Source organism: Trichechus manatus, unplaced genomic scaffold (genome assembly GCF_000243295.1).
Source record: "Trichechus manatus latirostris isolate Lorelei unplaced genomic scaffold, TriManLat1.0 scaffold00077, whole genome shotgun sequence".
Classification (NCBI taxonomy): Eukaryota; Metazoa; Chordata; class Mammalia; order Sirenia; family Trichechidae; genus Trichechus; species Trichechus manatus.
Window position 1 is genome coordinate 44,075 of NW_004444013.1, and position 25,067 is coordinate 69,141.

General features: G+C 44.1%; 1 protein-coding gene and 1 pseudogene across 1 annotated transcript in view; one reads left to right on the forward strand and one right to left on the reverse strand.

The window, feature by feature from the left end:
• LOC101360856 (mucin-16) overlaps positions 1 to 19,720 on the forward strand; it is a gene marked incomplete at its 5' end in the record, with an annotated part of 35,781 nt that extends 16,061 nt beyond the window's left edge. Inside the window, 13 exon segments of the mRNA XM_023735262.1 lie at positions 1,126 to 1,161; positions 2,503 to 2,578; positions 3,465 to 3,588; positions 4,042 to 4,109; positions 4,272 to 4,444; positions 6,759 to 6,939; positions 7,648 to 7,796; positions 11,309 to 11,472; positions 11,807 to 11,874; positions 14,027 to 14,193; positions 17,570 to 17,611; positions 18,136 to 18,215; positions 19,622 to 19,720. Of these exon segments, the coding sequence (XP_023591030.1) occupies positions 1,126 to 1,161; positions 2,503 to 2,578; positions 3,465 to 3,588; positions 4,042 to 4,109; positions 4,272 to 4,444; positions 6,759 to 6,939; positions 7,648 to 7,796; positions 11,309 to 11,472; positions 11,807 to 11,874; positions 14,027 to 14,193; positions 17,570 to 17,611; positions 18,136 to 18,215; positions 19,622 to 19,720 (1,427 nt within the window).
• Positions 19,721 to 24,444: 4,724 nt separating this feature from the next.
• The window catches only part of LOC101361109 (methyl-CpG-binding domain protein 3-like 1), a 1,488-nt pseudogene continuing 865 nt past the window's right edge, over positions 24,445 to 25,067 (reverse strand).

Here is a 25,067-nt window from a genome sequence, read left to right on the forward strand (position 1 = left end):
TCTTATTTCCTGCTCTTCTCACCATTGCCCTTTGAGTGGGCAAGGAGAATGTGGCCTTTAAAAAGAACCAAAACCTGTTGCCGTTGAGCCTATTCTGACTTATCGTGACCCTATAAGACAAAGTAGAATTGCCTCATAGGATTTCCAAGGCTGTAAATCATCATGGAAACAGACAGCCACATCTTTCTCCCACGGAGCAGCTTGTGGGTTTGAAACACCAGCCTTTTGGTTAGTAGCCAAGCAATAACCACCATGCCACCAGGACTGCTGGTGGCCTTTATTACTCCCATTTTAGCAAAACAGGAAATGGAGGCACAGGGAGGTGAAGGGACTGGCCCATGCCCACAGTAAGTTTGTGGCCAGTCTGCATCTTGATGTTCTGAGTCCACATCTGTTCCCTTAGCTTCTGCCATTGCAGGGGCTGTTTAGGATTTGCCCTCTTGGAAAGTGCACAACGTATATGCATCGTTTTGTGCACTCATTCAGCATTTGCCAACCATCTACTATAGGCCAGGCCCTGTGCATGGGACCAGGGACAGAGATAAGTCAGATGTGTGTCCTGGCCTAATGTAAGCTCCAATGGGGTAGGACTGTTTTGTTCAGTGCTATATTCTCCAAATATGAAAGGAACCTGGACCTAAAAAACAAACAGTTGCTGTCAAGTTGAATCCGACTCATGGCAACCTCATGTGTGTCAGAGTAGAACTATGTGCTGTAGGGTTTTCAGTGGCTGATTTTTCACAAGCAGATCACCAGGCCTTTCCTCTGAGGTGTCTCTGGGAATACTCAAACCATCGACCTTTCAGTTAGAAGCTAATCACTTAACGATTTGTGCCACCCAGGGACTCCTGGCACCTAATAGGGCTTCAGTAAATATTCATTGGATGGAGGGATAGATTGGAGGAAGGTGGAAGAGTGGAGAGGTGGATGGGTGGGTAAGTGGATGAGGGGGGAGGGAAGGGTCAGTTCTAACTGTGGGATCAAGAAAACCTTTAGAGAGGGGGTGACATTTGAACTGGATCTTAGAAAGCAAAGGCATCCAGCAGGGGACCTACATGGACAAAGGCATGGATGTATCCAGGACTGTTCTGCCACCTCCCCTTATGTGTCATGTTTTGTTTCCAGGTTATAATGAACGTAGGCCAGCTGAGCCTCCTACAAGTACGTATCCTTGCACCCAGTGCCCATGTCAGACTTTGTGGGTCCTGGACCAAGCTTCTCTTCTCAATCACAAAGGGAGTTATCCCTGTCAACTTGCTTGCTGTGCCAACTTACAGAGCAAAACTGTCAAGCCAAGGTCCAAGCCCGGGATTGCCAACAAAAGCACAACTTATACACAAGCATTGGGTGGAACAGCTCTTTATTCACATAGGGAAGAGACAAAGCAAGGTCAGTTTCAATAGCGACACCAGCGCCCCATGACCAGTGGGTCCCTTCCCACAGCCAATGCAGAGCTGATGTCCTGAGTGCACCCCTCTTGTGCCACAGGTAAGGGACTTCGCTCCCTCTCCACTAGGAACAGATAGAGAAGTGGGGTTGGGCAGGTGCCATATGCTGCACACGCATGAGCAGAACAGAGAGATTACTGTGTACCCAGAACAGGGAATGAGGATCCCTGATAAGGAAAAGAAACTGGGAGAGAGAGGGAGACTCAGTTCCCAGCCTTCATTATCAGGAAATGTTCTGGGGCCAAGGCTGCTGATTAGGCAGCCTGGGTAAGAGGCACAGAGACCTTGGCAGACTGGCCTCCCAACAACCCCAAACTCAGGTAGGTCTCCTGAGTGGGGCCAAGGCCTCAGTGGGAGGAAGAAGGCTGGGTCTTTGACCTCTCCTGGACCTATGGCCATGATATCAGCGTTCAGAATTTCCCACACACCCCTGAGGTAGAGGAAGATGTTTAGACAAGTATTCCCTGCAGAAATAGGGGTTGAAGTCAGATGATGACCATGTAGCCCATGCCTCCTGCTAACAGGAGTCCAAATACGCAACTGCATGCTCTGGCAGCTGCTTAAGTGGCTTTGGCCAAAATTACCCATTCACTCATCCAGTGCCACAATCATCTATCTTTCCACCCATCCATTCTTCCATCCTTCCAGTCATCCCTCCTCTCAGCACCCATTCTTCCATCCATCCATCTGCCGCTTCTATCCTTCTTTTCTTCCGTCTTCAACATTTCTCACTTGTTTTTTATTCTTTCTGACCCTCCATTTTTCTGTTCTTCCCTCTGTCCATCCATCTAGCCCATCTGTCTGTCAATTTTTCTATCCATCCATCCATCTGTCCTCTTTGTTCAGCATCTCTCTGGCTCACCTATTCTTGCACCCTTGGGTTAATCCATTTGCATGCTTTCTCAGGACTTCACTCACAGTCACTCCTTCCCTCATTCTCATATATGGCGCACCTGTGAATGGTTGTTCTGGGCTGGACAGCCACTGGAGCCCAGGTGGGCCCCTACTCTCTGTGGGGGGCTCTATCCCTCCCTGATGACTGTCCTTTCCACAGATCCTGAGTTGGCCACTACAGTCCTGCCTCCTTCATCAGCACCTGTGCAGCCAGAAGCCACCACAGGTATCTGAGGGCTCCCTTCCACTCTGAGGAAAGCTCCCCAGTCACACACCTCCACCAGGTGTCAGACAGGGACTCGGAAAGTCAGAGTGTAAAGAGTCGTAAGTTAGTGTGATTATTCTGATCACAAAGATTAGACCAGCAATTCCATATGACTCCTGCCCTCAAGGAGCTCCCAGTCTTGTGAGACAAACAGACCATTATGACACAGTGTGAGGTGTTTTGGGGAGAGGCACCTGGCATAATTTGGGAGGGGGGTTGTGGAGAAAGTTTCATCTAAACTAGGTCTTTAAGGGTGGGCAGAAATGATCTAGGCAAATAACACCTGAAGGATGGTCCTGTCAGCGGGGATTACATGATCACCAGTTCAGTGTCCTGAAACAGCATGGTGTATGGGGAGCATTGAGAGGAATTTGGTTCATAACAGACTGAGAGTCTTCAGGGGCCACATTGGGAAGGGTCTTGATGGCCAGGTCAAGAAGCTTGAACATAACACTGAAGCCATAGGGAGCAATGAGTGGTACTAGAGCAGGGGTGGCCCTGGCGACACTTTCATTTCAGAAAGATTCTTCTAGTGTTCAGTGTCCCTTCAGACAGGGAACCTACTGAGTCAGCTGGGTGTGCTGATCCAGGTGAGAGAGAAGATAAGGCCTGAGTTTGGATAAGGATGGAGAGAGAAGATGTATGTGAGAAGCATCCATCAAGTGGAATTGTTGTTACTTGGAGGTGAGGGCGAGGGAAGAGCTGGGTTGCTACACAGGTTCTGAACTTGAGTGATCGTGGGAGTGGGTGGTGGTGCCGGTGGGAGAGAAGACAACAGGTTATAACGAGTGCAGGGCTCCAGTCTGGTCTCGGGCCAGCTCTCAGGGATGTGTGTCTCTCCTCCTCCCTTCCTGCAGCTACGGACATACCCTGAAGACCCTCAAGCTCAACTTCACCATCTCCAACCTCCAGTATTCACCAGACATGAGCAACCTCAGCTCTGCCACTTTCAACTCCACTGAGAGGATCCTGCAGCACCTGGTGAGAGATGGATTACAGCACCTCCTGATGGGATAAACTCTGCCCAGCCCCTCCCTAGTGATGGCAGTGGTGGTTCAGTGGTAGAATTCTCCCCTTCTATGCAGGAAGCACCCAGCCAATACACCTCATGTGCAGCCACCACTATCTGTCAGTGGAGGCTTGCGTGTTGCTATGATGCCGGACAAATTTCAGTGGAGCTTCCAGACTAATATGGTCTAGGAAGAAAGGCCTGGTAATCTACTTCAGAAAATCAGCCAGTGAAAATCCTATGACTCACAAAACAGTTCAATCTGCAGCCAATCACGGAGATGGTGCAGGACTGGGCAGCGTTTCCTTCTATTGTACATGGGGTTGCCATGAGTCAGAGCCTGACTCAATGCCAGCTAACAACAAAAACAGCCCCTCCCCAAACTACAGTGCCTCCTACTCACCCTCCTCCCTCTTCCTCCCCAGCTCAGACCCTTGTTCCAGAACAGCAGCCTGGGCCCCTTCTACTCAGATTGTAGACTGATCTCCCTCAGGTGAGACCTCTTCCTGGCCGTTTACCTGTAATGATCACCCCTTTCTGTGACTGCCCCTTTCTCAGTTTGCCCACTCCTCCCACTTGCTCCATCCTCCTTCTGTTTCTCCCCCTAGAGGTCTCAGGACCTCTTCCTAGAGTCCCCACATCCCTTCCTCTCCAGGCCTGAGAAGCACAGGGCAGCAACCAGAGTGGACGCCATCTGCACCTACAGCTCTGACCCTGTGGGCCACAGACTACACAGAGAACAGCTGTACTGGGAGCTGAGCCAGCTGACTTTAGGCATCACCCAACTGGGTTACTCCACCCTGGACAGGGGCAGCCTCTCTGTCAATGGTGAGTGGTCATGTGAAATTTGGACTTACAATGACCATTACTGGCCCTTGTTTTATTGTCTTTCCTCTCCCAAATGTCAGCACCAAGCTTAGCTGGAGGTCACTCCTCCCCAAACCACCATGGGTAGGGTCTTGTTATTTCAGGTAAATGGCAATTAATGCAACAAATTTTAATTCAAAACCAAAAGTCTGACTCATGGAATTTCCTGAAATGGGGTTACAGGTTCCTCTGCATGAGGCTCCTCCATATCAGTGGTTCTTACCTGATGGCTATTCTGCGCCCCAGGAGACACCTGACAATGTCTGGAGATGTTTGTGGTTGTCACAACTAGGTGCTACTGGCGTCTAGTGCGTAGAGGCCAGGGATGCTGCTCAACATCCTTCAGTGCATGGGGACCCCCACTACAGTGCTCGGGGGCCCACCCCACAGTGCTCAGAGACCCCTACCACAGTGCATAGGGGCCTCCACCACAGTGCATGGAAGCCCCTCATGTACTGTGAGACCCCACCTCCAAAGCTGAGCAAACCCAACAGGACAAGGAGCAGAATGGGCCCTGAATATGCCCATGTAGCTGGCCAAAAGGGCCACACAGGACCTTAGGATGTGGAGCAGAGAGATACTGAGCGTGAGAATCCCATTCCTCCTGTTCAGATGAAACTTGACACTCACATTCCCCATGCTTCACGGTCGGGCTGCCAGATAAAATACAGGATTATGTATTTATGTGTCACGTAAGAATTATATAGCCCCAAATGTCAGTAGTGCTGAGGGTGAGAGACCCTGCTGTACATGGCCCCACAGTTCCTAGATGGGCACCAGGCCAGCGCTTCCCACACGTAATTCTAATCAGTTGTTTAATTCTCTGACTGCCCCCTTACACTGTGAGCTCTAGGACATTAGGGTCTGTCTGGTTGGTGTGCCACTGTATCCTCGGTTCTCAATATGTTGGCACGTCGTAGTACAGTGTATTGAGTGAATGGATGAATGAGTGAACAAGTGAAAAATGATTATCTCAGCCCCTGATGTTTGGGGGTCTGCTGCAGCTCACGTTCATTCATTCAACAAACATATATGGGTGACTGTTCTGTCCCAAGCCCTGTACTGGGTGTGGAGATAGAAGATACAGCTCCTGTCTCTGAGAAACTCACAGTCAAGTGAACCAAGGATTACTACAGGGCACAATTAAGTCAGTGACACTGTTATTAACAGGGTGCTAGATGGTAGACTTCTTGCCTTCCATGTGGGAGACCTAGGTTCGATTCCCAGCCAATGTACCTCATGCCTCCATCCCTCTGTCAGTGGAGGCTTGCATGTTGCTGTGATGCTGAACAGGTTTCAGCGGAGCTTCCAGACTAAGAAGAAAGGCCTGGTGATCTACTTGTGAAAATCAGCCAATGAAAACCCTATGCATCACAACGGTCTGATCCCATTGTGCTTGGGGTTGCCACGAGCTGGGGGCCGACTTGATGGTAGCTAGCAACAACAACATGGGAGCTTAGAGGAAGAGGGAATCAAGGAGGGCTGTGCTAGGCACTGGGACATGACAGTAAACAAGACGGACGTAGGTCCCTGCTCTCTTGGAGCTCTATCTTGTTGGGCTACTGAAGCATGAATAGGAGTTTTCCAGGAAAAGAGGAAGGTAAAAGAGCATTCCAGGAAGAGGGAACTACACAGGCACAGGCAGGAAAGCTCAGCTCGGGAGAATCCCTGTAACATCCCAGCCTTCCCTCTCTTTAGGGTGACTTTCCACTTGGGACCCCCAGCAACCCCCTTCATGTAGGTTTGATTTTATCTGACTATGGCCCTAGGGAGTCCTGGTGGTGCAGTGATTAAAGTGTTTGGCTGCTATCCGAAAGTTTGACTGAACCCACCAGCTGCGCTCTGCAGGAGAAAGATGTGGCAATCCTCTTCCGTAAAGATTTACAGCCTTGGAAACCCTATGGGGCAGTTCTACTCTGTCCTATAGGGTCCCTATGAATCAGAATTACCTCGATGTCAATGGGTTATAGCCCTGTGTGGTGCAAAAAGTTAACACACTCAGCTGCTAACGGAAAGGCTGGAGGTTTGAGTCCAGCCAGAGGCACTCGGAAGAAAGGCTTGGCAAATCTACTTTCGAAAAGTCAGCCATTGAAAACTCTATGGAGCACAGTTCTATTCTGACACATATGAGGTCACCATGAGTCAGAATTGACTCCATGGCAACTGTTTTTTGTTTTCTCTTTAATATGGCAGCAAGCAGGGGCCCCCTGGGCCACTCTGACTCTGTGCAAAGGAGTAAGGGTCCCTGCCGTCCTCTTCCTGTTTGTGGCTCCAGGCTATGCATCCCAGAGTTTATTGACCCAGAGTCAGTACCTGCTACACTTTCGCATTGTCAGCCGGAATCTCAGCGACCTGGACCCTGGGTCCTCAGAGTACACTGCACTGCTGTGGGACATCCAGGACAAGGTGAGGTCTCTCCTGCCCCTCCCTTCTCTTCCTGCCCTGGGTCACTCTCTTCATCCTCTGACTTACATCTACTAAGTGATTATTTCAATTCTTCATTTTACATATGTGTTCTGGCTTCTCTCAGTTTCCAAAGGTGGTGCCTGGGCTGCCTTCCCATTTCCAAGGTGGGCAAACTGAGGCTCAGAAAGAGGTATGGCATGCCTAAGACTGCACAGGTGAGTTAGGGGGCAGAGCCAGGATTTGAACCCAGGTCTGTCTATTGAGCACTTTCTTGTATTACCATCTCATTTAATTCCCACAACAGCTCCTGTGAGCTGGGAACTATTATCATCCCCATTGTTCAGATGGAAAAACTGAGATTGAGAAGTGACACAAACTGCCCAAGAACTGTCAAAGCTAGGGTTTGAACCCAGGCCTCTGAGGGCTGGTGAAGGAACTAAGGCATCTACACTGGGGAAGAGGAGGATTATATGAACACAGTGCGGACTTTGGATGTTTCTGAAGTTCAGTTCCATCATCTGTAACATGGGGATAATTATAATACCTTCCACTGAGAGGGAGGGAATGTACGCTCAACAAGTGTTTGTTATTGTCAGTTTTATTCCTTTCATCCCTAATTCCTGATCAGAGTGTCTTCTGTAGACTGTGGAGAGTCTTTGCTTGTCCCTCCCCGCATCGTTTGCTGGCTCTGTAGTGTGCAACTCAGCAGTCATCATTGGTGTTGGATGCTGGCTGAGTTCCGTGGTCTCTTTCCCCAGGTTGAGCTCTGTGTTGGTCACCATCAAGGCCCTGTTCTCCTCTAATCTGGAACCCAGCATAGTGGAGCAAGTCTTCCTAGCCAGGACCCTGAATGCCTCATCCCACTGGCTGGGCACCACTTACCAGCTGGAGGACCTGCATGTGACAGGTGCAAGGTGGGCAGCTGGCTTTGTGGCTGGAAGAGATGGGACTGTGAGGAAGGGATGGGACTTTCGAGTAGCAGTAGAATGGATGGAGGCTCTGGAGGTAAAAATGGGACCATATTGATGACCCCCAGCAGTGGGTCATCCAACAGGAGGTGGTAAGAGAATATGCACTGATTGCATCCAAGGAAACGGTTACTTTTACATGTCGTCTTAGGCATCTAGTGCTGCTATAACAGAAATACCACAAGTGGGTGTCTTTAAGGAACAGATACGTGTTTTCTCAAAGTTTAGAGCCCCAGAAGTCTGAATTCAGGACGCCATTTCTAGGGGAAGTCTTTCCCTCTCTGTCCGTCCTTGAGGAAGGTCCTTGACTCTTTTCAGCTTCTAGTCCTTGGCTCCTTGGTGATCTTCACATGGCATGTCATCTATCTTTCCCCATCTCTGCTTGCTTGCTCAATCTGCTCTTTTTATATCCCAAAAGAGATTGACTTAAGACACGTCCTACACTAATATTGCTTCATTAACATAATAAAGAAAACCCTATTCCCAAATGAGATTATAACCACAGTATAGTAGGATTTATAACACGTGTTTTTTGGGGACAGAATTCAGTCCAAAACATACGTCAAGCTTTCTAGCCTAAAATGTGGAGGATCCTATGCTGCCTTATTAAAAAAAAAAAAAAAGTTTCCATTGTTGTAAAGAAACAACTTTAAGCCTTCTGAAACAAAGAGATTTTTTACTGTAACTTATCAGAAAACAAAGATGGGAAATTGGCTGCAAGCACTCAGGCTATAAACACAACAAAATCCAAAGAAGCACAATCTGTAAGTGCTTTTTATACAATTTTGACAGGTGCTGATTCATTATGAGTAAATTACGTACAGACTGTGATTGGTTAAAGTAAAGACAAAGAACTAAGATAATGTTGGATGACCTTTTCTTGTTTTTATTTTCTAACAATTTGGCTCAGGTGTCCTGGGTCTGTCATATGATGATTGTTTTTTTATTTGTTATGTGGGCTACGTATGTCATTGTGTAGATCTTTAACTTGCTTCCGGGGTAAAGTGTTATTTAGTTTCGGTACACACGTCCACTGTACATTGAACCAGTTAGAGCTTTCTGTACCACTTCTTTGATGTAGACCATTTTCTATTGTTTTAAGCTTTTCAGATTCTGACAAACAAGTTGGTCTTTTGTGGTTATGGCCTGCTGTGGTTAGGTTAACCCCTTATCACAGTGAAGTCGATTCTGACTCATGGTAATCCCGTGTGTGTCAGAGGAGAGCTGTGCTCCATACGGTTTTCTTGGCTGTGATCTTTATGGAAACAGATCACCAGGCCTTTCTTCTGAGGCTCCTCTGGGTCGATCAAGCCTCCAATCTTTTGGTTGGTAGCCAAGCACTTGAGTGTTTGCACCACCCAGGGATTCCTAAGTTGCCTTCTTAGGTCCCCAGTTATGCGTTCATTCACTGAACAAATAATGAAAGTAAACAGGCACTAATGATATATTGCAATAATTGCTATCATAAGCAAATTTCAGGAGCCTGTGGCAATCCCAAGGTGGGACACACAGCCCTGTCTTGGAAAGTTTTCTGAAATAAGTGATGAAGAAGCCAAGATCTAGTGGAGGACAAGACCAAGCCAGCGGGAAGAGAGGAGGAATTGTTTTCCACATACCTAGAATCTAGAGGAGAGAAAGAACGTGGCCTATTTGGGGAAGATGTAAGAAGTTTGGTGTGGCTGGAACATATGCTGTGAGACAGAAGAGGTGACACCTGAGGCTAAAGAAGTGGGTGGGGACTTTGTGGGGTACTGGAACATTTTGAGGAGGGACATAACACACTCAGAGTTCTGCTATAGAAAGTTCAGCCTCTGGGTGCTGTGTAGAGGCAGGAAGACCCATTGGGAACCCAGGTCATCCATCAGAAATTTAGGCAAAGTTATTTCTATCTAGGGAAATGCCTTTGGGTCCCTAAGAGCCACTTCACTTCAACAAATAGGTATTACTATCTGCGAGAGGCCAGACCTCTGAGAGTAGGCAAATAGGACATGGTCCTGCCCTTAAGGGGCAGTTCTACAGGTGACACTTGAGTATGTCATTTCCTGCCTCTCTTTGCTGACATTTCTAGTCAGTGAACTTGACTACTTCAGGTGGACTTGAGGTCCAAGTTGGCTTTAGACCTGTCCTTCAATGGTCCCACAGTCACCTAGAGGAAGCAAGCGTTCTGCCCATGCCTTTTCTCAGTCATCTCCTTCACATATTGAACTGAAAATCTGAATCCAAGAGCTCACCATGTTTTTTTCAGTTTCCAATCACAGCATCCAAATGTCCTGCTTATTGATAATGCATTTGGAAACCTATTTTATCCTTTCTCCAAGGCAGTTGTGTAAAATGTCCATTTTCTCAAATAAAAGCATTTCCAAGAGAATTAGCCAATTTGTTAATTTATTAAAAAAAAAAACATAATAAGGGCAAAGATGGCTTGGGCTCTTCAGGAGACAATTAGAAAATTAACTCTGCACAGATTTTTAACTTTCAAAACACAGTATCTTCATGTGACAGAGCAAAAGTATGCTCCCTCATTTTGCAACCGAAGAAATTGAAGTTTCCCCTCTGTTACCCAGAAGACCCGAAGAATCATTCCACATCATTTCTGGATGTTTGAAGACAGTGCCCTCATAACAGAGCTCATATCTTTGATCATTACCATATGACTGCCCTCAGCATGCATGAGCATGGCTAGGAGGACTGAGCGGTAACTTCCAGTGGCTCTGCCCCATGCTTGGGTTGAATGGAAAGCACCTGGGAAGCCAGGTTTTTCATTAAAGCCCCCGTAGGGAGGACTTCTGGAGAAGGAGCATATGACCAGACATCAGAAGAATGGGTTCTAGTCCCAGCCCTAATGCTGCCTTGGCTGGAACCAAGCCAAGTTTCTTCCTTTCTCCAGGTCTCAGTTTCTTCCTTTGTAAATTATGACTTTGGTTTAGAAAAGGGCTACCTTTAAGCCAATATTGGCCCATAAAAAAGTTCTCCCTGAAATGAACAAAGATGAGGACTATACAGTGAGTTCTTAAAGCTTAGTCTAAAGGGTCTAAAGGACAGTTCCTCACTTTGACCTACATCCTTCCTACATGTAGTGTTCAAACACCATTTTTAAAAATTAAATGGAGGTGCAAGTGAAAAAAAGAAAGAAAGAAAGGAATTTAGGCAAAGGTGTGTGATAGATGCCCAGTGGGGTGGTCCACACTTGTACCTGCCAACCAAGCCCCAGAGAGGCCCATCTCCTCTTCCCCACATTCTAGTGCACACTCATGCTGCTTGATGAAAGAAGAGCTGGACAGGTAGACAGATGGAGACAAGGTGGACGGGTGGATAAAGGGTCTTCTGTAGCCCACCTTTAAAAAGCCAGCTCAAGTCACATTGCCAAGAATAAGTAGGCTGGTTGGAATGACCTCTTGGTCAAACTCTCCCCCCACACATGGGGGTTTTACATACTTTCTTTATTTTCCAGGAGTGGAGCCATCAGTTTATCTACTGACAGACAAACAGACGAGCAGCACCAGCCCCCAGCACTTCCAGCTGAATTTCACTGTCACCAACCTACTATATTCCCAAGACATAGCCCAGCCAAACTCTATCAAATACCAGCGGAACAAGAGAAGTATCGAGGATGTGGTGAGTATGGGGCTCTGTATCCATTCTGTTCCCATGCAAAACCTAGCTCAAGGATATGAGGTAGTCAGAGGGTGACTTTTTGTAATAATTCTTGAAGGCAGATTCTTAGTCCCATTTTATAGATTAAGAAACCAGTGCAGCGAGTTTCAGTGGCTGGCCTGGGGGCACACAGCTAAATCATGCCCTGGAACATAATATTTTTTGTCACATGCACCTGGGCTAGTGTTTGTTGAGACAAGAAAAAGACAGATGGGGAAGTGGGCTTAGTGGCTGAGAATTCCCTAAGGCTGCTGGGCTTGGGATTCCGACCTAGGAAATATTGTCTCTCTTTCAGCTCAACCAGCTCTTCCGAAACAGCAGCATCAAGAGTTCTTTTTTAGACTGTCAAGTTATAGCATTCAGGTAAGTTGCAACTAAGGTACTAATGACTCTGGGAACTTCTGCTACCCTTTAAATTATTCCCTGTTACCGTCTCTCAGTTCTCAAGTGTTAAGGAAGAGCTAACCCAAGGTAAACATGGCTGTTACTTAAAAACCGGCTGAAATGCACTCAAATCAGAAGTGATTAGTAGGTTTAGGATCCACCCTACAGTGGTATGACCGCAACTGATTGATAGATTACATTACATTAGACTGCATTATGGAAAGTAAGTACATTACATTACATTATATTACGTATGTATGCGAAAGCTGGACAAGTAAGGAAGACCAAAGAAGAACTGACAACTTTGAATTACGGTGTTGGCAAAGAATATTTAATATACAATGGACTTCCAGAAGAATGAACAAGTCTGTCCTGGAAGAAGTACAACCAGAATGCTCCTTAGAAGCAAGGATGGCAAGACTTCGTCTCATGTACTTTGGACACATTATCAGATGTCCCTGGAGAAGGACGTCACGCTTGGTAAAGTGGAGGGTCATCGAAAAAGAGGAAGACCTTCAACGAGATGCATTGACACAGTGGCTGAAACAATGGGCTCAAGCATAGCAAAGATTGTGAGGACGGCATAGGACCTGGCACTGTTTCATTCTGTTGTACATAGGGTTGCTGTAAGTCAGAACTGACTTGATGGCACCTAACAACAACAACAGCACTACACTACACTGTACTACATTACAAAAAGTAATCCACTCTACCCAAGGCCAACTGCATTTAATCTCATGATTAAATTGTAACAGCATATAGTCAATATGTATTTTCGGGGGACACAATTTGATCCATAACAGTGGTTTTCAAAGTTACTGAGGAACTGGAAAGAGGGGAATGGAACAGGATAAGTTAAAATGCCGCAAAACTTGCTGTCATTACCAAGATTCAGCTATTTGGTTTTTTTCTTTTAATAACTAAATTTTTTGTTGTTTTTGTTGAGAATATACACAGCAGAACGTACACCAATTCAACAATTTCTACATGTACAATTCAGTGACTTTAATTACATTATTCAAGTTGTGCAACCATTCTCACCCTCCTTGTCTGAGTTGTTCCTCCCTCATTAACATAAACTCACTGTCTCCTAAGGTTCCTATCTAATCTTTCAAGTGGCTGTTGTCAGTTTGATCCCATATACATAAATCTTTAAAGAGCATAAAGCTCAAGGCAGACATTCTTTACGAGTTAAGCTAAAATAGTGTTTGATTTTAAGAAGACTTCAGGGGATATTTTTGGTCTAAAGTTTAAAGATTATCTCAGGGCAATAGTTTCAGGGGTTCATCCAGCCTCCATGGCTCCAGAAAGTCTGGAGTCCATGAGAATTTGAAATTCTATTCTTCATTTTCTCCCTTTTGATCAGGATTCTTCTATAGAATCTTTGATCAAAACATTCAGTAATGGTAGCCAAGTGCTATCCAATTCTTCTGGTCTCATGGCAAAGGAGGCAGTTGTTCATTGAGGCAATTAGCCACATGTTTACATTTTTTCCACACATTCTATTTCTTCCTTTTATTCCTGACTCTCCTTCTCCCTCTTTTGCTCCAGGCAAAAAGAGACCAATTGTTGTCAGCTGTTTTTCTTATATAAATGCTCCTTGGATTGTTGCAAAACTCTGGTCAATTTCCAGTCTTCTAAAAAAGTCGATTTTGGCAAGTTTTGCCCGTGTTCTCATTGCTTTTGTGAATTTTCAGAGGTATTTACTCTGACATTCCAGAAGTCCTTCCTCCTGGGACTATTTACCCACACTAAAAAATTAAAACCCATTGCCCCTGAGTTGATTCCAACTCATGGTGACCCCATGTGTTACACAGTAGAACTGCTCCATAGGGTTTTCTTGGCTGTAGTCTTTACAGAAGCAGATTGCCAGGCCTTTCTTCTGTGGCACCACTTTGGATTAGCAGTTGAGCACAAACCGTTAGCATCACCCAGGAACTTCTTCACCCACACTAGCCACATTTTAAGTGTTCAGTGACCACATGGGGCTAGTAATCATTGTATTGGATAGTGCACATACAGAACATTTCCATCATTGCAAAAAGTTCTCCTAGACATGGCCTGGAAGTAAGGAACCTAGAACCAAGTTCTAGAATTCTAGACACCTTGTTCATCCTTCTTGCCTTTTCAGATCTGTTCCCTTCAGCAACCACACCAGCGTGGACTCCCTGTGTAACTTCCCACCCTTGACTTGGAGACTGGATGAATTTTCCACCTATGAGGAATTCCTGCGGCTGACCCAGAACGGTACCCAGCTACGGAACTTCACTCTGGACAGGAACAGTGTCCTAGTGGATGGTAAGGCTCCCTGGTCACTGGGGCTGGGGGTTGAGTGGGGTTTGATTCCCATACCTGGGGTCTTCCTTGGGAATCTAGAGGTTTGAGATGAGTCAGCATTGAACTTGCTTAGACTGGCAGGAGGTGGCATGGTCCCTCAGGCTTTACGCACCACTGAAAGACAGAATGGGGGTCCCTGGGTAGCGCAAATGGTTTTCACTCAACTAGTAGCCAAAAGATAGGCAATTCATATCCATCCAGAGGTGTATTACATAAGAAAGGCCTGGCGATCTACTTCTGTAGGATTACAGCCATTGAAAACCCTACTCGGAAACATATGGGGTCACCATGAGTTGGAATCAACTCAATGGCAACAGGTTTGTTTTTGTTTTTTTTTAATGGGACACAGGAAGTCTTTGTCTCTCCTAGCCAGCTGTGTGACTTCAGGCTAGTCACTTCCCCTCTCTGGGCTTCTGTTTCCTTATCGCTATACTGCAAGCCACTTTGCGAGATGGTCAGTGAGGGTCTCCCTCTAAGATGTATCTGATCCTCCCTTGACAGCTGTAATGGAATGGACCTATCCTCCCTTTCCAATGCCTCCAATGTGGCTAAACCTTGCACATCCACATTTATTCATTCAAAAAATTGTTGAGTGTCTACAATGTACAATACACCAGGAATATAGCAGGAGAGGAGGCCCTGGGTGATGCAAATTGTCTGCTAACTGAAAGATTAGAGGTTAAAGTATACCCAGAGGTGCCTTGGAAGAAAGGCCTGGCGATCTCCTTCCAAAAAATTAGCTATTGGAAGTCCTGTGGAGCACAGTTCTATTCTGACACACATGGGTTGCCATGAGTTGGACTCAACTTCATGGTAACTGGCTTTCTCTGCTTGTTCATTATTATATTCCAAGAACCCAATATTCTGCCTGACACATAATAAACACTCAAATATATATATATAGAAGGAAAAACCAGACCTCATATACAATATACAATCCCTTTTAGGTTGAATGTGAATAACAAATGGGATGGGACCCTCCAATGCCCATGTGCATTGTTCCTGGTTTTGAATTACTGTTGTACAAGAGGACATTTGTGATTCTCTAGGAGTCAGCAGATTTTTTTCTGTAAAGGGCCAGATATGTTAGGCTTTGTGGGCCACATAGTTCTCTGTCACATCAACTAAAGGACTTATCAATTATTTTAAAAAGTAAAAAGCATTATCAGCACACAGGCTGTACAGAATCAGGCCACAGACCTGACTTGGCTCATAGGCTGTAGTTTGCCAAGTCCTGCTCCTGATCAACACTATCCAATAGAACTTTCTGCAGTGACGGAAATATTCTATGTCTATGCTGTCCAGTACAGCAGCCACATGGGCCTATTGACCACTTTAAGTGTGGCTAATGTGACAGAGGTACTGGATTTTAAATTTTATTTGATTTTAACCTAAATTAAAAAAGGCACTTGTGGTTGGTCCTACCATATTGGATAGCACATCTATCTTAAGTTTGACCCAAAAGGGGTCTGGTGGGTGTCGTGGATGGTCAGGTGCAGCATGAGGAAGTGAGACTCATGCAGGAAGGCCAGAAGACAAACAGAATTGAGTACTCACAGGTCCCAGAGAGAAAACTACAGTTCGCCTAAACACCAGGCCACACAGGGACTGCACCCAGGGACAAGACAATAATAAGCCGGAACTGTAGGAGACAGCTAGCAGTGTGGGGTCTCGGGGTAAGAATGTGCTGAAGCTTTACTGGTCAGTTAAAAGGTTTCTAGGGCATTAATGTGGGAAAATGGAGACATTTCATCACAAGATTCATTTGGACATGGCTGGGAGGGGCAAGGAATAACTATGCCTTTGAGAGACTGGGTTACAAGATAGCAACAGTTTTTATCACAGGATACTATATGGGGCATGCCAGAGAGGGCCAGTTAGAAGTCACAACTGTTGAGAGACCATGTGACAAGATAGGAATGACTGTGTCATAAACTGAGTGAAACAGCAGCTAGGAGGAATGAACAGATGCCAAGGCGGCAAATTATGGAAGCCACAAATTGGCCTCATGACAACATCTTTAAGACGTTGGCTGAAGACAGGTCATACGAGAAGGGGACCTACAATTCTCTCCCTATACCTGGTGGATGCCATCTCTCTTTACACTTAAGGAGCTTATGTTCTAGGTGAGAATAACAAGAGCAGGCAGTTGTCACTTTTAAATTCTTTGATGTGAACCTATCCTGACCAGGAGAATAATCAGAAAAGACTTCCTGGAAGAAATTACATGGAAGATGAGTATAAAACAACTAGGTAAAGTTTGATAAGGGGACGAATATGTTTCTAGGCAGAGGAATAGATTTAGAGTGGGAATTTCCAAATTTAGAGAGATCCTGGAGGCTTCCCAACTTGTGATGACCTATTCTTCTCCCACCACCAGTTGGCCCAGCCCAATTAGGTCTCCCATGCCCAGGGGTATGAATTTGATTTAATTTCTCATACCCTTTTGGTGTGCTAATGGCCTTGTAATTATGTAGCAAAGTGTTTTTACTATTTAAAGATGCAAACTGAAGTATCAGGGGTGAAATATCAGAGCCCCAAAATATATAAAGCAAACATTAACAGAATTGAAGGGAGAAATAGACAGTTCTACATTACAAGTTGGAGATTCCAATATGCCACTTTCAATAATGACAAAACATCTAGAAAGAAGATCAATAAGGATATAGAGGACCTGAATGAATTAACTAGACCCAGCAGACATATCTAGAGCACTCCACCCAACAATATACATTCTTCTCCAGTACACATGGATCATTCTCCCAGATAGAACACATGTTAGACCACAAGCAAGTCTCGTGGACAGAAATTAGAAATTTAACAGCAAAAGGTAAACTGAAAAATACACAAATATGTGGAAATCAAACAACCCGTGGGTCAAGGAAGAAATCAAGAGAGAAATCAGGAAAGAATTGAATGAAAATGAAAGCACAACATACTAACACTTATGGGATGCAGTGAAGGCAGTGCTCAGAGGGAAATTCATAGCAGTAGATGCCTACATCAAAAAAGAAAAAATATCTAAAATCAATAACCTAACTCTACAGCTTGAGGAACTAGAAAAAGAAGAGCAAACAAAGCCCAAAGCTACCAGAAGAAGGGAAATAACAAAGATCAGAGCAGAGGTCAATGAAATAGAGAATAGAAATATCATGATGTCTACTTGACTTTAACATTTCAGTGAAAATATTAGCTGGAGTAAGTGTAGCAAAGATGTTAATAATTGTTCAATCTAGACAGATTTTCGTTATTTGTTCCTTCTATTTTTCTGTATATTTGAAAAGTTTTATTTTAAAAAATAAAACACACACACACTCTCCATTTCATTTATTTTAAGGGTATTCTCCCAACAGACATGATGCCTTGACTAAGAATGCTGGTAAGTCTCAAAGGGGAGTCCCTGGGTGGTGCAAATGGTTAATGCATTTGGCTGCTAACTTAAAGGTTGAAGGTTCGAGTTCACCCAGAGGCACACTGGAAAAAAGTCCCGGAGATCTGCTTTAAAAAAATCAGCCATTGAAAACCCTGTGACACACATGGGGTCATACGAGTTGGAAATGACTCAATAGCAATTTTTTTTTTAAGTCTCAAGGAGCCCCAACCCAAGGTAGAGGGGGGACAGCCTGATGATGTGCCCATCAAGAAGCACCATGCACACCCGGTCTCTGATGATAATAAATGTTGGGTAACCCATGTAAGGACTGATGAGGCACAGTGAGGGGACAGTGGGAGTCCTGGCCTTCTGGAGAGCCCACGCTTTTGGGGCTTCAGAACCATGAGGCGATTGGGCCACCAAGCTCTCCTCTGCAGGTCCACGCCCATCCTCAGGCTGCCCAGGATATGAGCAGAAGCCCTGGGAGAGATGACAGGAGGTGGATTACACCAGCACTTTTGTCTCCTCATACCTCCCCTTCTGGACCATCATCCTCATCTGCTTCATGGGTCTCCTGGGACTCATCACCTGCCTGATCTGCTGTTTCCTTGTAAGTGAGGGAAGGTTGCTTGTTTTCTTGTTACTGATTTGTAGAAATTCTTTATATACTCTAAACACAAGTCCTTTGATGGGTATATGCTTTGCAAATATTTTCTCCCAGTCTATGTGTGGCTTGCCTTTTAATTTCTTAACATTAGTCATTAAAGAAATGTAAATTGAAGTCACAAGAAATACCACTACATGCAGGCAAGAATGGCTGAATTTAAAAAGACTGATTATAACAAGTGTTGGTGAGAATGTGAAGCAACTGGACCTCTCATATAGTGCTAGTGGAAAACAGCTTGGACATTTCTTTAAAAGTTACATATACCTCTTGTATGACCCAGCCAAACCTACTACTAGGAATTTATCCAAGAGAAATTAAGGCATATGTCTATGCAAAGACTTGTACACAAATATTCATAGAAGCTTTGTTTATAATAGCCCAAATCTGAAAACAACACAATTATCATCAACAGATGAATGGATAAACAAACTGATATATCCCTACGATGTAATCATATTCAGCAATTGAAAAAGAATGAATTATTAATACAGGCAACAAGATAGATAAACCTCAAAATAATTACGCCGAGTGAAAAGAGCTCATATTATATGATTCTTTTTTTTTTAATTCTTGAAAATACAAATTACTCTATAGTGACAGGAAGCAGATCAGTGGTTGCCTGGGAATGAAGAAGTTTGGAGGGGAGGGTGCAGAGAAGGAGGAATTACAAAAGGATATGATTAAACTTTGATAACAGGGGCATACATTATCTTGATTGTGGTGATGGTTCAACCACAGTCAAAACTTATCAAACTGTTTAAATATGTGCAGTTTATTGTATGAAAATTATACATCAATATAGCTTGGGAGGTGGGGGAGGAGACAGAGAGAGAATGAATATGAAGGGCTATCAGAGTCAGAAGTGAGAATGTGAGACTTTGGCTCACTTATTTTAAACATGTCATCAGGAAAGACCAGTCACCGTTAAAAAACACCGTGTTTGTTAAAGTAGAGGGTCAGTGAAAACCCTTACTAAAATGGATTGACAACATAGCTGTAACAATGGACTCAAACATATCAAAGATCATGGAGATGGCGCAGGGTTGGGCAACATTTTATTCTGTCAGACTTAAGGTTGCTGTGAGTCGGAGCCAACTCAATGGCAGCTAACGACATCAGAGGACAAAAAGGTAGAAAATTTGAGAATGAAAGGGGTGAGAGAAGAAAAGGAAGAGGTTATTACAAGAAGAAAGAGGGAAAGGAAAAGAAGGACTGAGGGAGACAAGTAAATGGAAAAAGGAGAGACATAAGGAGCAGAAGACTCTTGTGGTTTTGGCCACATACTACTGCAGTTGCCCATACTCAGGGAGCTGACCAGTCCATTCTGATGCCATCTCTCACCTTCACAGGTCACCATCTGCCTGCAGAAGAAGAAGGGAGACTACAAGGTGCAGCGCCACTCCCTGGGCTATTACCTGCCACCCCTAGATTTGAGGAAGCTGCAATGACTGGATCTGTTTGAGGCCCCTTCCCCCAGCCAGGGTCCAAGGAAGTTTGGCTGGAGCTAAATAAACCGCATTGGTCCCACACAGCCTTTTGGCCTTTTGTGACTTGGCTCTGACTGGTTCACAGGAGACTAAGAGAGAAGTCTTTCCCTTTCTTTAGTCCTGAAGGCACTGTTTTGTGGCTTTGCACTATCTCATACTTCAGGGACACCAGATCTACTGAAACTGGTACAGAAATTGTCCATCGTATAAAGTCAATGTCCCACTGCTCTGTGATGTTTCCCTTCTTAATCACCCACTACACACCTCGCCTTGACTCCTGTGCCAACCATCAGTCAGTCACCAGCCGTCTGTGTTTCTCCCTCTCCCCACCTACTGCAGAAGCCCAGGCAGGCTCAAATTCCCCTTTCACTACTTCATTCTCTGAAGCCCAGATTCACCAGGGCTCTCAGATCAGTCCGCCTCAGTGGCTGCTCACTCCCTCATATGCCCTCCATGATAGGAAATAGGCCAAGAAGGAATGAGTGGGTCAGAAATTACTCTGCTTTTAACCTTGGGATTTGGGAGCTGAAATGGCTATGTATCTGGGAAGCCTGAGTCCCAGAGTGATACCAAGGCTGTATAAAGATAATGTCTACTTTGGATGCAAAGATGAATAAAACTTGAGGCAGAGGTGGGGGCGGACCTGAGGGAAAAGAAAGACAGTCTTCCTTTCGTCTTTCTCTGTACTGAATCCAACCACAGTTATAGTAGAAGCTCCCCAACGGGCAGCTCCAAAAGCTTCCCCAAAGCCTCCAAGCTGGGCTAGCCTGCCCTGGGTTTGCTGGAAGATTGCATTATCTCCACACATTTTGCAGACTACCACAGCTGAAGATACTCGAAGGCTAAGAGTTAAACTTCCCCTTATTTGAGCTTATTTGGTGTGAGCGTCACATCCTCAGTCTTCAGCAGGGTCATTCTCCCAGAATGCACTCTCTGAAGATGATACTAATGATAATCATAGCTGTCAGTTATTGACTGCTTCAGATCTACTAAGCACCATGGTTGACTAGGCTGCATGTGTTATCTCAGTTACCTTCACCACCCTTGAGGGTTGTATTCCCTTTTTAAAGATAAAGATATGGAGGCTCAGAAATATTAGTAACTTAAAAGGAAGAAAAAATGGCTTAGAACATAAATTATATACCTAGCCAAACTATGGAGCCCTGGTGGCTCAGCGGTTAAGCGTTTGGCTGCTAAACAGAAGGTCAGCAGTTCAAATCCACCAGCCTCTCCTTGGAAATCCTACGGGGCAGTTCTACTCCGTCCTATAGGGTCGCTGTGAGTCGGAATTGACTCAATGGCAACAGGTTAGGGTTAGGTTAGCCAAACTATCTGTCAAAGAGACAGACATTTTCAGACATACAGACTCAGAGTTTAACTTCCACAGGCCTTCAGTGAAAATGCTAAAGAATGTATGTGACAAGAAGTAATGTGAACCCAGAAACATGTATTGGAATGAAGAAAACAGAAGTGATGAAGAAAGGGGGGGGGGTGTATCTAAATTGGTATTATTTTTTTAAATAAGACATTAAAACTTGCTCTGTCTAAAATTCCAGATGATCACCACATGGGAGAATAGAGAAAAGAAGATGGAATTTTAAAAGAATTCATTTTTAGGGAGCTAGAAATACTATAGACACTCTACTACTTTTTAACACATCATTCTCATAAATTGTTAAATCCACCCATCAAAATAAGTAAGGATAAAGAGGATTTGATTAATATAACAAGATTGATCAGACAAAGAGACAAATAGATTTTAAACTCGTAAGCCAAACAAGTAAGGCTTGTTAAGATTAATGATACTGACAAAGTTCTCCATTGATATCACAATCCCACAAATAGCATGTCAATTTTTATTAATCACGTTTCAAGCCCATAGAAGTCTAATAAATGAGGGAATGCCTGGTATTTCATTAAATGGAACTTCTCAGTCTCTGAATTGACATGCAACAAATAACAGAAAAATAAAGAAATAGAGATAGGTACTATTTAAGAACATAGGTATAAAAGTCCTTTAATGAAATATTTTGGAATCTATTGTAATAATAAACACAAAAAGGATAATCCATTCTGATTTCTTGTCGTTAGCTGCCGTCAAGTCGGCCTCACCTCATGGAGATCCAATGCACAATGGCATCAGACCATTGTGATCCATAGACTTTGCACTGGCTGGTTTTCAGAAGTAGATCAGCAGGCTTTTCTTCCTAGTCCTTAGTGTGGAAGCTCTACTGAAACCTGTTGAGCAACAATGCAATGCACAAGCCTCCAATGATAGGGGAATTGAACCCAGGTCTCCCACATGAAAGGCAAGAATTTTACCACTGAACCACCACTACTCCATCCATTCTGACTACCCGTTACCAGTTGCCATTGAGTCGATTCTGATCAGGTTTTATTCATGACTGTGGGACAAAACACTGAATAATTCCACGACTTTGACAACTCCCTATTGACTTTATAATACAAATAAATATAAAAAGTAAATGAAAATGGTGATATAACATGAAAAGGAAAGATTTCTCTCCTCTCCTGAAACCCGTTTTCTCATCTCAAAAAAAAAAAAGAAAAAAATCACTGTTTATATTTTCTTGTGTCACTCAAAGCAGTTTAATAAAGCAGAGTGTTATGGATTAGACTGCATCCCTCCCCCCAAAAAATAAGTATTGGAATCTTAACCCCTATACCAGTGCCCTGGTGGCCTAGTGGTTAAGAGCTAACCAAAAGGTCAGCAGTTCAAATCCACCAGCTGCTCCTTGGAAACCCTATGGGGTAGTTCCACTCTATCCTACAGGTTGCTATGAGTTGGAATTGACTCAACAGCACCTAATAACAACAACAAATACTAGTGGAAAGGAGCCCTGGTAGGGCCATTGTTAAGTGCTGGCCTACTAACAGCAAGGTGGGTTCAAACCTACCAAGCAGCTCCATGGGAGAAAAGACCTAGAAATCTGCTCCCATAAAGATTACAGCCTAGGAAACCCTATGGGGGCAGTTCTACTCTGTCCTATAGCGTTGTTATGAGTTTGAACTGACTGGGCAAACAACAACATACCTGTGGATATAATCCCTTTTGAGAATAGGGTTTTCCTTGTCATGTTAATGATGCCATATCAGTATAAAACAAAAACAAAAACAAAAAAAACCAAACCTGTTGCTGTCGAGTCGATTCTGACTCATAACAACCCTACAGGGACAGAGTAGAACTGCCCCACAGCGTTTCAAAGGAGGGCCTGGTGGATTCGAACTGTTGACCTTTTGGTTAGAAGCCATGGCTCTTAACCACTATGCCATCAGGGTTTGGGTGTCCTAAACCTAATCACCTTTGAGATATTAAAAAATCAGATTAGACACAGAAGCAAGCACAAACCTGGGAAGGGAGGTCCAACCAAGGAACACCCAGGCTACCTACAAGAAAGAAATTAATATGGCTGAGACCTCTATTTGGACTTTCAGCCTTCAGAATTGTGAGAAAATAAATTTTTGTTCTTTAAAGCCACCCATTTGTGGTATTTTTGTTACAGCAGCCCTAAGAAACTAAGACACAGAGTCGTGATATATTTTAGTTTCAATAGTTCAAAACAAGAAAACATTATGGACACTCCAATGATACTAATAAAGTACTGAACTTCATTTCGTCTGTGCTGTCTTCTCTTTCCATATCAGTAAGGGTGTGTCCTAAATCTAATCACCTCTGAGATGTAAAAAGAACAGATTAGACACAGAAGTGAGCACAAACCTGGGAAGACAGATGTAACCAAGAAATGCCCAGGCTACCAACAAGGAAGGAGTCGATATGACTGACTAAGAACTTAAAATCTGAAGCACTTAGTTCATGGAAAGCTATGGCTTATAAGCTACAGCCCTGACCCCATCTTGAGATTTGATACAGAATCCAAAAATTCATTTTACCACTTTGTTAAGTTATTCCTTTAATGCTTGACATGACAAAGGCTTCTACCTAAAGTACAGGCCAGAATCTCTCCTGGCCTCTTAACCATTGTCCAGAACTTAGATCCACTTTAAAAAATGTTTTACAATTTCTTTTTACTTCAACTTGGGATATTCTGTTAAAGTATCAACCAATCAGGTACATCTGTTCATTCATTGTGGTTTCTTTGCTAAAGCTACATAATATGTTTTAGTATATTCATAGTTTTTCCTCTAATTCCTATCAACATGTATAACTTTTACTATAACTCTTTAACATGTATACAATCAGAGTGTGATTATTACTGCAACTTTCATTCATTTTCCTGGAAGTGCTTAACATGGCTTACTTCCTCTTTCAATCCTTTAAAAATGCTTGTGGGATACTTCCACCCCAGACTACTTGGTTTCATTTTGGTAGACCAGGTAGATCCCCAACTGCAATTGTGTTCAGCCTTAATAAACCTCTTTGCTTTTAAAATTTCACACAAGTGTCCAACTCATTTCGCTCATTCACACAGCCAAGATCTCTATTTGGACTTTTGGCCACCAGAACTGTGAGAAAATAAACTTCTCTTCTTTAAAGCCAGCTATTGGTGGTATTTTTGCTATAGCAGCACTAAGAAACTAAGACACAGAGGAATGCTATATTTTACACTTTCAACAGTTCAAAGCAAGAAAACATTACGGGCACTCCAACAATACTAATCAAGTGCCAAGCTCCATTTCATCTGTGCTATCTTCTCTTTCTTGTCTTAATCTTTTTCAGGACATCCTTCTTGGCCCCTCACTTTCTCTGCTTCACTAGCCAGTCTGTCTGCAATCAGTGCTATTGCCAATCTCTCCCTTGCTGTCTTCACTTTCCTTTCCTCTTTCCTAATATCTTCATTGCTTACCACAAATGCTTTGCAGACAAGCTGTGAGATATCAAGACCTCCTTCTGGGATCATCTTCACCAAGTCTGAAGGTGGGCCAGGGGTGGCCATGGAGATGGAGTGCAGATCTCCAGCAAGAGCCCGGAGTAGGGATTCACCTGTGTAACTAACTGCAATTTTTTTCAAGGCTTTGGAAACATCCAAAGTACTTACAAGTTCCCCTGCACTGCTCTAGGCCTGGAGTCCCTGGAGTCTCCGCTGCCAACAGACCTGGTGGGGCCTGGCCAAGTTCTCCTCCCACTGATGGCATCTGACCTCATTGCCACGATGGGAAGTAATCCTTTCTTTATTTATTTTTTTATTGTACTTCAGGTAAAGGCTTACAGAACAAATAGTTTCTCATGAAACAGTAGTACACATATTGTTTCATAACATTGGTTAACAACCCCACAACATGTCAACCCTCTAACTTCTCAGCCTTTTTTTTTTGGTGAAAATACACA